This window comes from Apium graveolens, unplaced genomic scaffold (genome assembly GCF_009905375.1).
Source record: "Apium graveolens cultivar Ventura unplaced genomic scaffold, ASM990537v1 ctg5279, whole genome shotgun sequence".
NCBI lineage: Eukaryota > Viridiplantae > Streptophyta > Magnoliopsida > Apiales > Apiaceae > Apium > Apium graveolens.
Genome location: NW_027418908.1, coordinates 9,381 through 23,282, shown reverse-complemented (window position 1 = coordinate 23,282; position 13,902 = coordinate 9,381). Strand labels below are relative to the sequence as shown.

At 31.6% G+C, this 13,902-nt stretch overlaps 2 protein-coding genes across 2 annotated transcripts; one reads left to right on the top strand and one right to left on the bottom strand.

The window, feature by feature from the left end:
* Positions 1 to 5,435: 5,435 nt before the first annotated feature.
* Positions 5,436 to 6,891, bottom strand: LOC141702552 (two-component response regulator ARR12-like). Its single transcript, XM_074506217.1, has 4 exons — positions 6,747 to 6,891; positions 6,309 to 6,457; positions 5,663 to 6,107; positions 5,436 to 5,566 (listed from the first exon to the last, which is right to left on the bottom strand). Exons 1-4 carry the CDS (start codon positions 6,889 to 6,891, stop codon positions 5,436 to 5,438), a joined length of 870 nt encoding a protein of 289 aa, XP_074362318.1.
* A 41-nt stretch (positions 6,892 to 6,932) lies between these two features.
* LOC141702551 (protein FAR1-RELATED SEQUENCE 5-like) lies at positions 6,933 to 11,453 on the top strand. Its single transcript, XM_074506216.1, has 6 exons — positions 6,933 to 6,954; positions 9,761 to 10,204; positions 10,333 to 10,645; positions 10,720 to 10,795; positions 10,884 to 10,994; positions 11,262 to 11,453. Exons 1-6 carry the CDS (start codon positions 6,933 to 6,935, stop codon positions 11,451 to 11,453), a joined length of 1,158 nt encoding a protein of 385 aa, XP_074362317.1.
* Positions 11,454 to 13,902: the final 2,449 nt, after the last annotated feature.

Sequence of the window (13,902 nt, the reverse complement as noted above, 5' to 3'; positions counted from 1 at the left end):
AGTTGGCAAAGAAAGAACAGTTCTAATTTGTTTTCATTCGAACTACCAGAGAAAATAGTTCAGTGAAATCAACTTCGGGCTGTTGAGAATATCATTTCACTACTAACCGAGCTTTGTGCTTTTGTACACTTTTGTCCTCGTTATATTTCATTTTAAAAACCAATTTGACTCCAGTTACGTCTTTGTTAGTTGGACGATCAACAAGTTGCCACGTATTATTTCTCTCAATTGTTGAAATTTCTTCATCCATCGCTTTTCTCTAAGTTTGTTCTTTTGCAGCTTCTTCAAAATATTGGGGTTAACCAATAAAGAATGCCACATTGCAAGAATCGTATATATCATAGATTGAGCGAATTCTTCTAACAGATATATTCGTGGTGCCTTCGATTAATTCCAAGTCTTTTATAGGACTAGAATCTTCATTGAATTCTAGTGTATATAAGGGAACATCAGTTGCAGGTGATTGAGGTGATTTTTCATCAAGAATCCATCTTCCTGTTTCATCAAAAATCATATTTCGTAAGATATTAATATTCCTTGTAGTTGGATTGTAGAGACGATAGCCTTCTGACACTTCACTATTGCCGAGAAAAATAAGTTTCTCTCCCTTTTCATCAAACTTTTCTCTGCGTTGAGCGGGAATGTGAGAATGAGCAATGCAGCCGAATACTCGAAGCCCTTGTACATCAGGATTCTTCCTGAACAAGGCTTCATAAGAAGTTTTATTAAAAACAACTTTTGTTGGAGAGATATTGACTATATAGATGGTTGTATTAACAGCCTTGGCCCAGAAGTTATTTGCACGACCTTTACCTTTTAACATGCTTCTTGCCATTTCGGCAATTGTCTGATTTTTGCTTTCTACGACGCAATTTTGTTGAGGGTTGTATCTGATTGTTAGCTGCCTCCAAATACCTTTCTCTTTTCAATAATCTTGAAAATAATTTGATAAGTACTCTCCACCGCATTCTGTTCTAAGAGTTTTGATTTGTTTGTTACTTTGTTTCTCAACCAATGCCTTAAATTGTAGAAAATAAGTGAAGGCCTCAGACTTTTACTTGAGAAAATAGACCCACATCATCCTTGTATAGTCAACAACGAACAAAAGAAAGTATGTGCTGCCATTTATTGACGGAGTTCGTGATTCACACAAATCCGAGTGAACCAATTCCAGCGAGGCTTTTTCTCTCCAAGCAGTCTTTGGAAATGGCGGTCTTTGCATTTTCCGTAGATGCATCCTTCACAAACTTTATTTACATTTGAGATATCGGGTAGACCAACCACCATATTTTGTCTTTTAATAATTTAAGGCCCTTGAAATTGAGATGTCCATATCTCAAGTGCCATAAAATTGAATCGTCACCGTTATCAACTTTGAGAGCAAATATGTCATGTAGTGGAAAAATTAATGGAAATATTTTGTTTGGCATCATCTTAACTTTTGCCACTTTAGATTTTTTTATAAAAAATACTACATTGCTCATCATCAAATGTTAGAGAAAACCCCTTTTTCATTAGTTGACCAGTGCTTAACAGATTTTATGTTAATTTTGGAACATAATAAACATCAGTAATTTTTTAAAGCTTTCCTTCTTTTGAATGAAAGGTAATGACTTATTTGCCTTCAATTTTGAGAGTCTTTCCATCTCCAATCTTTACCTCAGACTTTTGACTTTCATCAAATTCTGTAAATAAATTCTGAATTCCGGACATGTGATTACTGCAAGCACTGTCAATATACCAACAGTTGTGTTGTTGCGGTCGTGCATTCATGTATAAAAAAAAACTTGCGCGTCTCCATCCTATTCTGAGAAATTAGCATGGTCTCTATTTTGAAACCAACAATACTTCTGAGATTGATTTGGAATTTTGCATCTTTTACAACAAAAGTTACAATTTCTTGATTCATGATTTATTTGTTGCATATAATGCATTTGGAAACTTCAGTGGCTGCTACCACATGTTCAAATTTTGCAGACAGGCTTTTCAAGACTTTCATCACAATTTTTTTATCTTCTAAGGTATCAACGTAACTTATAATCTGATTTGTTATGGTTCAAACTTTGGAGAAAAATTCGGAGACAGTTTCACTTTCTTTCATCTGCAAATTATCAAATTCTTTCCAAAGTGATTGAATCCTTTGAATTACTTCTTCAGGATATCCCATGCTTCTTTTGAAGTTTCAACACTCATGATATGAGGAAAAATGGCTTTCCTGACTCCTTCAATAAAGAGAAGAGCTCTTGCATCCTTTTTTTTATTTTTAATTCAATTTGCTTAGCCGTTGTCCAGGAAGTTATCTCCTTCGGAGTTGCTGCTTTGTACCCCTCTTCAACTAATTCCCACAAATCATAAGACATAAACAATGTCCACATTTGAATGCTCTATAAATCATAACTTTCACCATTGAAAATGGGAATACTGTTGACATGCTATTTTATGAGAGTAGTGATATTATTTATGTATTTTTAGGAGTGAGATATGAGTTGGTGTGATACCTAATTTGTTAGGTATAAACCTTGATGAAATCAGGAAAAGGATATATCTAGACTCCTAGAATTCTTCATAAATTAGATACATGAATAATTTTCAAGACTCTTGGTTTCATATAGTAACACTGATAATGAGTCTAGGACTAAAACATTCTAGATACTTGGTTCATGGGAGTTACAAATTATCTTTTTAACATGCTCGGCCCAGTCGGTAAAATATGGGCCGTAATTCTACTTTTAAATTTTTATTGTAAAGGTTTTGAAAGTCTGAAAAAACCTAATAATGTAATTCAGCGGGTTAAGAATATTTTTTTACGAGGAGATATTAATAATTAGTCCTTATTTCATTTGAAAAGTTCTTGCTATAATTTATTTTTTAACTATTGGATTTTCGATGTAAACATGTGGAAGGGTTGGATTATGCTATTCAATCACCTACAAATATTATGTATTACTGATCTTAAATAATATGATAGTTTGTGTAAGTACTAAGCCACATTTTAAATTCATATAGTTTTTTAAAATACCGCAATATAGGTTATTCTCTCATATCATTTTACTCCTCATTTCTGGACTTACCTAAGGCATTTAAATTTCAAAAATTAGCTACTTCTAAATCTAAGGTAATATTTATAGTGGTGCTTCTTAAGTGTATGAAAGATAACCGATTAAAATGGTAGATAAAGGTTAGGAATCATGTGTATTTTGGATGATAAGCAAAACACATAGCATAAAACTGGCTAAGTCAAATCATACGAGTAATTATCAACGGCCTAACGGCTATCTCAAAGCATAGTAGTTGATATTGTACTTATCAATGGATAAGTTTTTTGTAACATTTTCTACACGATTCTAGCATAGCCAGTATCAAATGCCTGGATACCATCCAGGAATAATGTATCGAAAACTTGAGAACATATAAATGCCGTTGAAATGGCTCCTTAACATCACCTGATCTGACATTGTTGCTTCTGTTTGAGGCTATGTATCAATTGCTAGTAAAGAAGAGTTATATATATATATATCTATTAAGAAGTAAATATGAATTGTATAATCAAGCTGATCTGATCTGAAACTGCCATATCAGGTGGTCTGTTTTGAGAAAGCTAATTTTCACTTGACACCATTTTCTAGATACGATAAGGTCTCAAATATTAAATTGAAAATTAAAGTAACATAACTGAAATCTTAAAAACAATCGTCAGAGTAAAACTAAGCAAAACAATTATTCAACCCACAAAAGTTTGATGATCATTACGCAGTCACTGCGAGCATAAAATTTGTTTTTTCAACCCACCAGGGGTTGATAGAAGTACTCAAAAGTCAAGATAGTTGTCCCCTTCAATAAATTTAGAAAAAAGCGCCCAGAAGTCATCATCCGTTCCCTAATAACATTTCACAGAGGATTTATTCATTCAATATATAGTTTAGAATTTGAACTGCTAAGCTACTACTGTAAGCTAGGGTTTAGGGTTTAGGATAGTATCAATTCAAAACTGGAAGTCTCAGTATTGTCTGCTGAGTTCGCAATGCATCCATTGTCATGCTTCTATAATATGTGACATGTACAGTATGAGTTAAGCATTGAAGTTGATGAGCATAAGAGACTCATGTTCATTTTTAACACATGGTACTTAATTATGCAGTACCCTGTAGATATAGGAAGATGAAGTAGATATAGTTGCAAAAGAAGAACAATTAGTTCGTTAAGTACCCTTTCTGCAATATCAATATATAAATAAATTTACATATGTTAAGTATATACCTCATCAAGGTTTGTGTGCACCTTGTTAGCATTTGGCATGTCTTTATTTCCCAGAAAGGCATCTCCAAAATCAAAATTGTTTCTGACATAGCAGTCTTGATTTTGGTTCTACATGTGATAACACGTAGAGGAAAAAGTTGAAGATAATCAATTAAGCAGTTATATATCGATATCTAAATAATTTTACATATATTAAGTATGTACCTCATCAAAGTTTATGTGTGCCTTGTCAGCATTTGGCATGTCATTGTTTACCAAAAAAGCATCTCCAAAATTAACATTGTTTCCCAAGTAGTGGTCTTGATTGTTGTTCTACAAGCGATGACACGTAAAGGAGAAATATATATATAATCACGCAGCAATATATCGATATCTAAATAATTTACCATACATTAAGTATATACCTCAATAAGGTTTGTGGGCACCTTTTCAGCATATGCCATGTCTTTGTTTCCGACATAGCAGTCTTGACTTATGACCTACATGTTAAAACACTTGTTTGAATAGTTGTAAAAACTATGTGGTATATCAGAGAGAGTAGAACGTAAATTTATGTTAATTTACTAAACCTTATCAGTTGATTGATAGGTACTTCCATCAAGGAAAAGGTTACTATGATCAGCAGGTTCATATTGCTGCTCAGGGAGAACATTATCCAATGTAGAAGATGTCAAATTTCTCTGTGAAATAAATGTATTGCAAACTTCTTGTCCACTGCCAGTATAGCAGTTTGGTGGCTGCATTTGTTTAGAAAAGCCATTTTGATTCATGGGAATCGTAGCCAAGGTTTGGACATAATTAAATCCACTGCAAATCTTGTCAGTGCTGGAAAATTCTGGTGTTTGTGGTTGGTACATCAGACTTGGATATGTACCGTTTGTTAGGCCACTTGGGCGAAAACCTGTAGAATGACAAATCAAACAGTTTCCACCCAAGCTCATTCATGTTAACAAATGCCTGACAGAATGGTGTCTAATATTTAATTACCTGGATTGGTTGGTAGCTTAGTTTGTCCGTAACCAGGTAGTGCCTTATGGCTGAGAAACGATGAGGACCACCTTTTCCCATTTTGGAGTGTTTTAAACAAGTCTGGATTTTGTTCTGCTTCAGACTGTTTCTCTTGGTCGATTCGGTACTTCTGCGAATATTAGAATAAAGAAGACATTAGAACAGCAGAATTAGAAATTCTCGTCACACAGAAGAAAAGGAGAAAAGAGGGGGGAGGAACTAACTTGCAAGTGACTGGCTACTTGTTCCCTCCTCAGTCGAGGCACATTCATTACGGTAACAATGTTCCTCGGAATAGATCCTACAACAAAAATTCATCGCGGACAATTCAAGTATGTGAGACATAATCAACATCATTAAACTGTAGTGAAAGACTTGTTAAAATGTACCATCTTACCTTGAGGCCCTAGATGCTGCACAGCTCTTACAAACTTGTCATGGAGAAAAGGTGTCCAATTAAGCTTGTTCTTTTTTGTTAGAAAAGCTTTGTCTTTCAGAACTCTGTTTTTGCCATGATTATGATCTTCATTATCAGTTATCTGAAGCTTTCGCTTCGATTTCTTTTCATATAACTTATTACCAGTGTCATCTTCATTGTCCTTAGCAGAACTATCATCAGATACTAAGTTTTTCCCTTTAGCTAGATTCTTTTTCCATTGGTTCACAAAATCCCATATTGATTTCATGTCTTCTGTAGTAATGGGCTTAACTACGAAAAGGGAAGCTCCACTCTGACTTCCCTCGCATAGATTACTAGCTTCTCTGTCACCTGACATCACTAACAATAAAATTTCAAGAGTTTGATTAGTCTGTTGGTGAAGATCATTGACGGAACTGTACAACTAAAATTGAGGAAAAAAAATCCAAAAGATTGAACCGCCTTCTTAATATCGTTTACTATTGCACAAAAAATTTATTATGCAGTTCAAAAAAATTGCGGTAATAAAAAAAATACCTAACATAGCACTAGATAAAACTATTTTTCATAAAGTGCGTTTATATATTAATGAAATTTAAATTCAGTTATAGTAACACTCACATACAACCGGTAATTGAAAATCTTGATGAATCCATCTTTGTAGTTCAAACCCATCCATGCCTGGCATGTGGACATCAGATACCACCAGATCAAACTTAATGACTCCAGTCCGTAGGATGCGCAAAGCATCCAGAGGATCCTTGGCAGTCAATACTATGAGAAAACAAAACAAGAAAATATTAGACGTAAAATCTGTTAAGTAACGAGCTCATTTAAAATCTAAAGATCTTAGAAAAAGTCCATGACTGCATCTGATACTATATTCTAGAAAGATCAGTATGCCATATCAAAAGATTTGAGATGGTAATTTAAAAATCAGTCAAAATGAACCAAATCTTCTGAAATTTTTTTATAATTTCCTCTTATTTTTAACTCGTACAATTAAAATATGAATTATTAGCAGATTTTATAAACAAGAAATGAATAGAGTTTATATACACACCTCGATAGGCGCATCCCTTTAGCAAACTAGCAATAAGAGATAAGCAGGTTCTATCATCGTCCACCACCAAAATGGTCACCATTTTTTCCCTAGTACTTCCATTGTTAGAACCATTGTTTTGATTATTTAACTTAGAAATCTCCATATCTCACAGTCGAAATGAATTGAAATGTATATGCAATAGTGATGGGACCAAAATTTCGAGAGTGTATGGGCTAATATACAGATGTAGGTGTAATTTATCCAATGTGCCTAAATATATACAACGTAGGGGATCTAGCTAGGGGCATTTAGTACATGACCAACATTGTGATAAATTATAATTAAATTGACTTTTTTTATATAATATCTTTCTTAAAAAGTTAAGGAGTACGTCATAATTTCTCAATAAAGTAAAATATTATTGCGTTCGAACTCGCATTATAATAAAAATAGAATTTTATCATTATTTGAAATTGGATAAGAATTTTAGAAAACGATACACGTAAGTTAAAGTTTATCGTTTTTATGATTTTAAAATTGACTAACATAGACAAAATTCACATGTTCTGCTGGTACAGAAATTCATGACTATAAAAGTAGAAAATATACACAAAATTAATAAAGTAAAAACATAGCATTCGCATACTCAACCTAATCGCGGTGAAGTATGGGCTCAGCTTAATTGGTAAAATTTGGGCGAAATTGTTACTTGTTATCCTCCGGCGTATTGGGTGTGTGGCAACAGACCCCACTGAAATTTGAAAAACAGAAATTTTGAATGTTCGAATTTAATTAGGAAAAAAGTTATAATAAATAAGTTTTACCTTGACTCCTTTAAAAATATAGATTTACAGTAATAAATTGTGATTTGACCCCATACCATTGTGCATTATGGTAGAATCTGTTCATTATAAATATTTTGTTAATATTTCTAAATTATTTTCTACATTCATCTTGGTCTTTACAAAATTTTTGAACTTGTGGCTCGAATTTCTAGCTACGCCAGTGGTTATGCTCAAGGTTGTACTCTTAACAAAAAATTGTAGTTATTGTAAATGGAAAGTGAAAGGTTAGAAAAATTCGTTTAGTGTAATAAATCGGGGTTTAAAATAAATTTTGATTTTTTTATTCAAGAAATTTTTTATTGATAATTCTTTTTTCATATGAAATCTTTTTCCTATTGATTTCGTGAAATGAAATTTGGATAAAGCTAAATTTTCAATAGTTGAGTTTTCGATATAAACAGGTGGAGGGTTAAATATAAAGACAAGAGCACCTTCATTTTTCTTATAGAATAATCTCAAATTCATTATGGCATTTAATAGATGAGCAATACCTTTTTAGCAATACCTTTTTATTAAAAAAAATTATAAAAAGATGTTCAAACAATATCTTCTTAAAAATACTAAAATAAATATTAGATTGAATATATAAGTGTGATATGTATGGATTAGCTGAATCGAAGTTCTGTCCGCTTTTGGTTGACTAAAAATTTCAAAGAATATTTGGTTCGAGGATCCACAAAAAATACGATTTACGTTAATTAGTCCAAAACAATTAGCAAAAAAAGGTTATAAGCATTTCTAGTTCCTTGACAAGAAAAGGTTTAAAATGTTGCTCAGGTTCAAATCTCTTCAAAATATATTAAAGGAAATAAAAAAAAGAGAACTGAAATTCACACCACAGTATATATATATATATACACGACAATTTTCTAATACAAACCAATTTTAGAATAAAAATTACAAACTAGTGATTGATATAGGTATAAGCAGTGATTATAAACTAGAGAAAATATAATATTTTAGCTAGTGTATTACTTCATTAGATGTAAAAATATATTGTGTTGATTATGTTGGGACTCCATAAAATAGTATTTTAGTGAGGTTATTATTTTATGGATTACAATTTATTTGAGGTTCACACACACACACACACACATATATATATATATATATATATATATGATAGTGCTCTAAAGAGAACTTCTGAAACTGAAAACCGTAAGAATTTTCGTAATTAAAATTACTGACTTTTAAAAAGGTAAAATTTTGAATTCGGAAATTGATGATTTTGTGCAAAGTAAAAATTTTAAATTTTATAAAATTACAAACTTTAGCTACGAAGATTACAAGTTCTCATAATTCTCATTTTAAGAAGTTCTTATTTGAGCAATATATATATATATATATATATGTATGTATATAAGCAATTGTTGAAATGAAAATAATTTTTATTATATAAGTAGAATGAAATCACAGCCATTTATTTTTTTCCCAAAGATTCATCCGATCCGTTTATTTTGTTATTAATTCAAAACCTTGAAGACATTTATATGGTCTAATTAATTTCAAGGTCACCATTTATTTCTATTCTTTCTCTCTATACTATTTCTCTCTCTAAGTTTTCTCTATCAATTTCCGCATCCCGTACATTCTCTATCTTTCTTCAATTTTTCTTTTTCGTGATTATCACTGAGCTCACTAAGTTCATATCTTGTTTCTTTTCATTTTTGTAATCGATTGATTTCGTAGATATTCTAAAGCACGATTACTTCAGATTTGTTGAAAATTTCTATGAATTAAGGTAATTACTTGCGTTTTAAACTCTTTTTATGTGTTTCATACCTTTCAGTTGATTTAGTAGTTTAAATGTAAAATTTAATAGTTACTTTCACTGATTATTCGACTATTATTAGTGATTATGTGTTGTGAGCTAACTTTGATTGTAGTGCGTTTGTAGTTTTATTTCTTATGTATATTGAATTTGTAAGTTATTATTGGTATTTTTTAGTGATTATAATTTTATGTGAATCAATGTCATTTGCTTATGTCTTAAGCCTTAACTGATTATTTGACTACGATTAGTGATAATGTAGTTATTAATTAATTTTACATGTGGTACATTTGTTATCATTGATGTTGCTTTTTTATTTGTAATTGTAAACAAGTGTATTGTTAGTGATTGTTGGTTAATTATGCTATATTAATATATTTTAGTTTGTTATGACTGAATTTTTTATATGTTTTTAGGTTCCAGTTGCGGTGATTCGTCTCATATTAGCTGTTTAGTAGGTGATTATGTATCTAATGGCGGTAACAGTTTATCTGAAAGTGAGATTTCTATTTCGCGTTTTAATATTACACATGGTGGTCATAAGTATTACATTCCAAAGTATAGTGGTGATATTTCTAAACCAGAGGTTAATCAGAGTTTTGATAGTTTGGAAAAAGGTATTGAATTTTACAAGGAATATGGGAGGTTGTCTAGATTTAATGTGAGGTTGAATATTGAAATGAAAGATGATAGGGATGAAATAATTTTGAGAAAATATATTATTTGTGGGAGAGTTGGTTTTAATGATCTGCCTAGAAATTTAGATCAAAGTTCTAGTAAAATTGTTAAGCGTAGGAGGACTGTTTCAGGGAGGTGCGGATGTAAAGCAATATGTGTTTTCAAACGTATTGGTCCGACAAGTATGTTATTGCTGTGTTTGAGGAAAAACACAATCATCCGTTAGCTTCTGAAGATGGTCTTCAATTTTTGAAAGCAAATAGAGAAATGACTAATCGTATGCGCTAACATGTTGTTGATACTGCTAAAGTGAATATTGGTACTAGTAAATCTTTTACTTTGATGAAGGAACATGTTGGTGGTTATGGCAATATTGGTGCTTCGGTACATGATTTTCAGAATTTTAATAGAGATTTAAGGTGTTATGTTGGTGAGGCTGATGCACAGATATTGCTGGAAAAGTTTAAAGTTTTACATGAGACATGTGAATCATTTTATTATGCATATGATATTTATTGTGAGGGTCATTTAACGAATCTATTTTGGGCTGATGCTACTGCTAGAAGAAATTATGAATTAAATGGAGATGTTGTATCCTTTGATGCTATATTTAATACAAATCGGTATATTTTCTACCATTTTAGGTTTTTTTTTAATTGTATGATTCTTTTTGACCATTTTGTGTTTATTTTAACAGGTATAACATGATCTTTGCTCCTTTTACCGGTGTGGATAAACATGATCTATGTGTCACATTTGCTGCATGTCTTCTTGTTAAGAAGGATAATAGTCATTATACATGGGCGTTTCAGCATTTTTTGAAGCAATAAAGCATAATCATATTCTTATGGTTCTGACCAGTGTCATGCAATGAAAGCTGCTGTTCCTGAAGTTTTTAAAGCAACCAATGAATATCCTGCCACTAAGCATCGTTTATGCATGTGGCATATAATCCAGAAATCCCCTCTTAAGGTATGTTAGATGATAATTTTTAAATTTATTTTTTTATTTTGGTGATTTATTGCATTTGGTTGTTACTGTTTTTGTTAGATTGATTTATATTTTTTAACCAATACCATCTTCTTTGAAAATGATCACTGATTTCGCTTCTATAATATTATTTGTTGGTAATATTGATTTTCTTTGTTTGGCTTTTTTGGCTTCTTTTATTTATCGTTTTTAAGTTGTTGAAGTGATTTCATTGTTTGATTTTTGTATTTGCTGTAATTTATTTGTCAGCTTGGCAATCGATTGTGTAAGGAAACTGACTTTATGGAGAAGATGAAGAAATTTATCTGGTCTTCAACTATTGAGCCTGATGAGTTTGAATCAGGGTGGTTATCAGTTATGAAAGAGTTTAAACTTGAATGGAACAAGTGGTTAGGAAAAATGTATTCGCTTAGAAAGTCTTGGATTCCTCCGTATTTTTGAGGTGAACCTGTGTTTGGGTAAATGAGAACTACCTCGCGGTCTAAAAGTGAGAATTTTTTCTTTAGTCAGTTTTATAGATAAGGGAGTACTTTATATGAATTCTGGTTTCGGTTTGAAAATGCTATGGATAAGCGGCGGAATGAAACTCGTAGATTAAACCATGAGTCCAATTCAAGCCTGCCAATTACTGTTTCAGTGTGGTTCATTGAAGATGATGCTACTGATTTGTTTACAAGAGCTATTTTTTATAAACTTCAAGAGGAGATTATTTCTTCTTGTTTGAATATGCAAATCAAGAAAATGAGTGAAGAAATTGACGGCATTACTTGTTTGGAAATCAGAGATGTTAAAGTGAAAGATAAAATCTTTAAGGTAATTGTATGATATTTCATTAATTACATAGTATACTCTGTGTTGGTGATTATTACATTTGATTAAATTTTGCAGGTGAGTGTCAGCTATGATCATGATGTGTGTTCATGCAATAAGTTTTTTATGTGTGGTATTTCTGTGGTTTAAAACAAATTGGATTAGTTAAATTCCCCAAAAATATGGTTTTCAATCGTTGGATGAAAATTGCTGAAAGTGGCAGTTCTTCAGTGTCTTTTGTTATTTCCGAAGATCATCTTAAAATACAAAAGGTTGCAGTCAAAGTTAGTCATATCAGGTTTGAATTCTGTAAAGTGGTTAACAAAGCTGGTACAGATTTAGATAAGCTGGATCATGTTCATTGGACAGTAAAGTAATTAAGTACTGATATGGATGATGGTGATGGTAGTGGAGGTGTTATGTCGAAAGCAGAGTTTATGGCAAATATAGTTGGTCAGAAGCTGACACAAGATGTCAAGGTTAAAGTACCAAACATATGTAAAAATAAAGGGTCAGCCTTGAAGAGATATATCAGTCTAAAAGAGAAGGCAATGAATAATGCAAATAAGAAGCCTTAGAAGGGTAAACAATGCAAAGCAACTGCTCATGACTACATGAAATGTCCACGAAAAAGAGAAAAGAAGTACAGTTCATGCAACTAGTATTCCAGATTATTTTTCCCTTCAAGGATTATATCCTCTACCAAACTGCATTTTAAGTTAAAGGTTTTTATTTTTGTACTTATGTTTTCATGGTTTTCTAAAAATATCTTTTGATTTTGCGACTGCCTGATATTCGTAGAGTAACCAATGATTTCACCTTCTAGGAATACCGAAAAAGAAATAGTTGCATATGTATTCTAAAATTCGAAACACAAATACAAAGACATGAATTTTGCAAGTCATTATATTTGATGTGAAGATAATAATCAATAGAAGTATAGTTTAAAACTCATACGATGATTTTCCTAAAAATTTTGGAACAATAATTCTGAATTTTGTCATGCAAATATTCTAATATTTTGGATTAGCTATTGTTGTAATCTTGTGGCTTCTTGAGTTTAGTTTCCTCAATGTTACTATTACGCGTCTCACACTCTTATATCTTTAATAAATTAGAAAATTGATATTTAAGTACCAAACCATCTCAAGGAGCTTCTTGTGTATGTATTTTTAATATTTTTCATAAAAGTTACAATTTGAAAACATTTATTTAATTAGATGAAAAATATATTAAAAGTTTGGTCAACTATGGGGTTTTACTATTTGCACCACTTTTACTAAATATATTGATTTTTCTCAAATAGTTAACTCAATTGATACACCGTCTTTACGTGCACGATCTACAGAGTGTCTAGAATAAAATTACTCAAAAATATATTTTTAGGAAGTGCAATAAAAAACCGGAGATAGCAGTTTTTAGGCAGTAAGCATTTTGGTGATTACTCTTTGCATGACCTTGACTCCGATATTTTTGTTAAATCTAAAATTTAACATTTTAAGTTCAAATTTTAAAGAGGTCTTCCTCGCTGTATAGGTCATCAACTGTTAATGTTTTATAAGTTTTAAAAAAAATTGAGGGCCATGTTTATTCCCCTGTCAGTACCACGTAACAGTTTGGCTTTCTCGACATTGTTCACTAAAACGGACTTTTCTCCGAAACCGTAAATCACCTTGACACGATCTTTATATATTTACAAACTACGAAAGAAGTTTTTTACAGTTACGGCAAGTGGAATTTAAAATTACAAGTTTTACATTTCGTAAATCCCTAAACGCACACAAACATAACAACGGGTATATGCGTAACGATTCCCGAGTTTACTACGTGTTGGTTTTCTTAGTGTATGTGTTGGTGTTGGTTTTCTTGGGAATGTTTTTTATGGTATTTTTGGAGATTTGGAACTCTTGCATCAAAATTGTGATGGTGGTAAATATCACAAGAAATTTCTTTCGACAACAAAAGACAGTTCATAATTTGTCAATCTTGGAAAAGCAATTCAGAAACAATAGAAATAAGCCTAAAAGATTTTTTAAAATTTCCGTGGATACACTGTTTCAAATTATCGACAATAACTTCT

Excerpts from the sequence above, each read along its gene's own strand:
- LOC141702551 (XM_074506216.1), top strand. The coding sequence starts at position 6,933 with ATGGGACCAAAATTTCGAGAGT. Across the intron at positions 10,646-10,719 it reads GCTATATTTAATACAAATCG|GTATAACATGATCTTTGCTC; the intron begins GTATATTTTCTA and ends TTATTTTAACAG. Across the intron at positions 10,995-11,261 it reads TCCAGAAATCCCCTCTTAAG|CTTGGCAATCGATTGTGTAA; the intron begins GTATGTTAGATG and ends TTTATTTGTCAG.
- LOC141702552 (XM_074506217.1), bottom strand. The coding sequence starts at position 6,891 with ATGGAGATTTCTAAGTTAAATAATCAAAACAATGGTTCTAACAATGGA. Across the intron at positions 6,458-6,746 it reads AAAGGGATGCGCCTATCGAG|TATTGACTGCCAAGGATCCT; the intron begins GTGTGTATATAA and ends GTTTTCTCATAG. Across the intron at positions 5,567-5,662 it reads GCAGCATCTAGGGCCTCAAG|GATCTATTCCGAGGAACATT; the intron begins GTAAGATGGTAC and ends TTTTTGTTGTAG.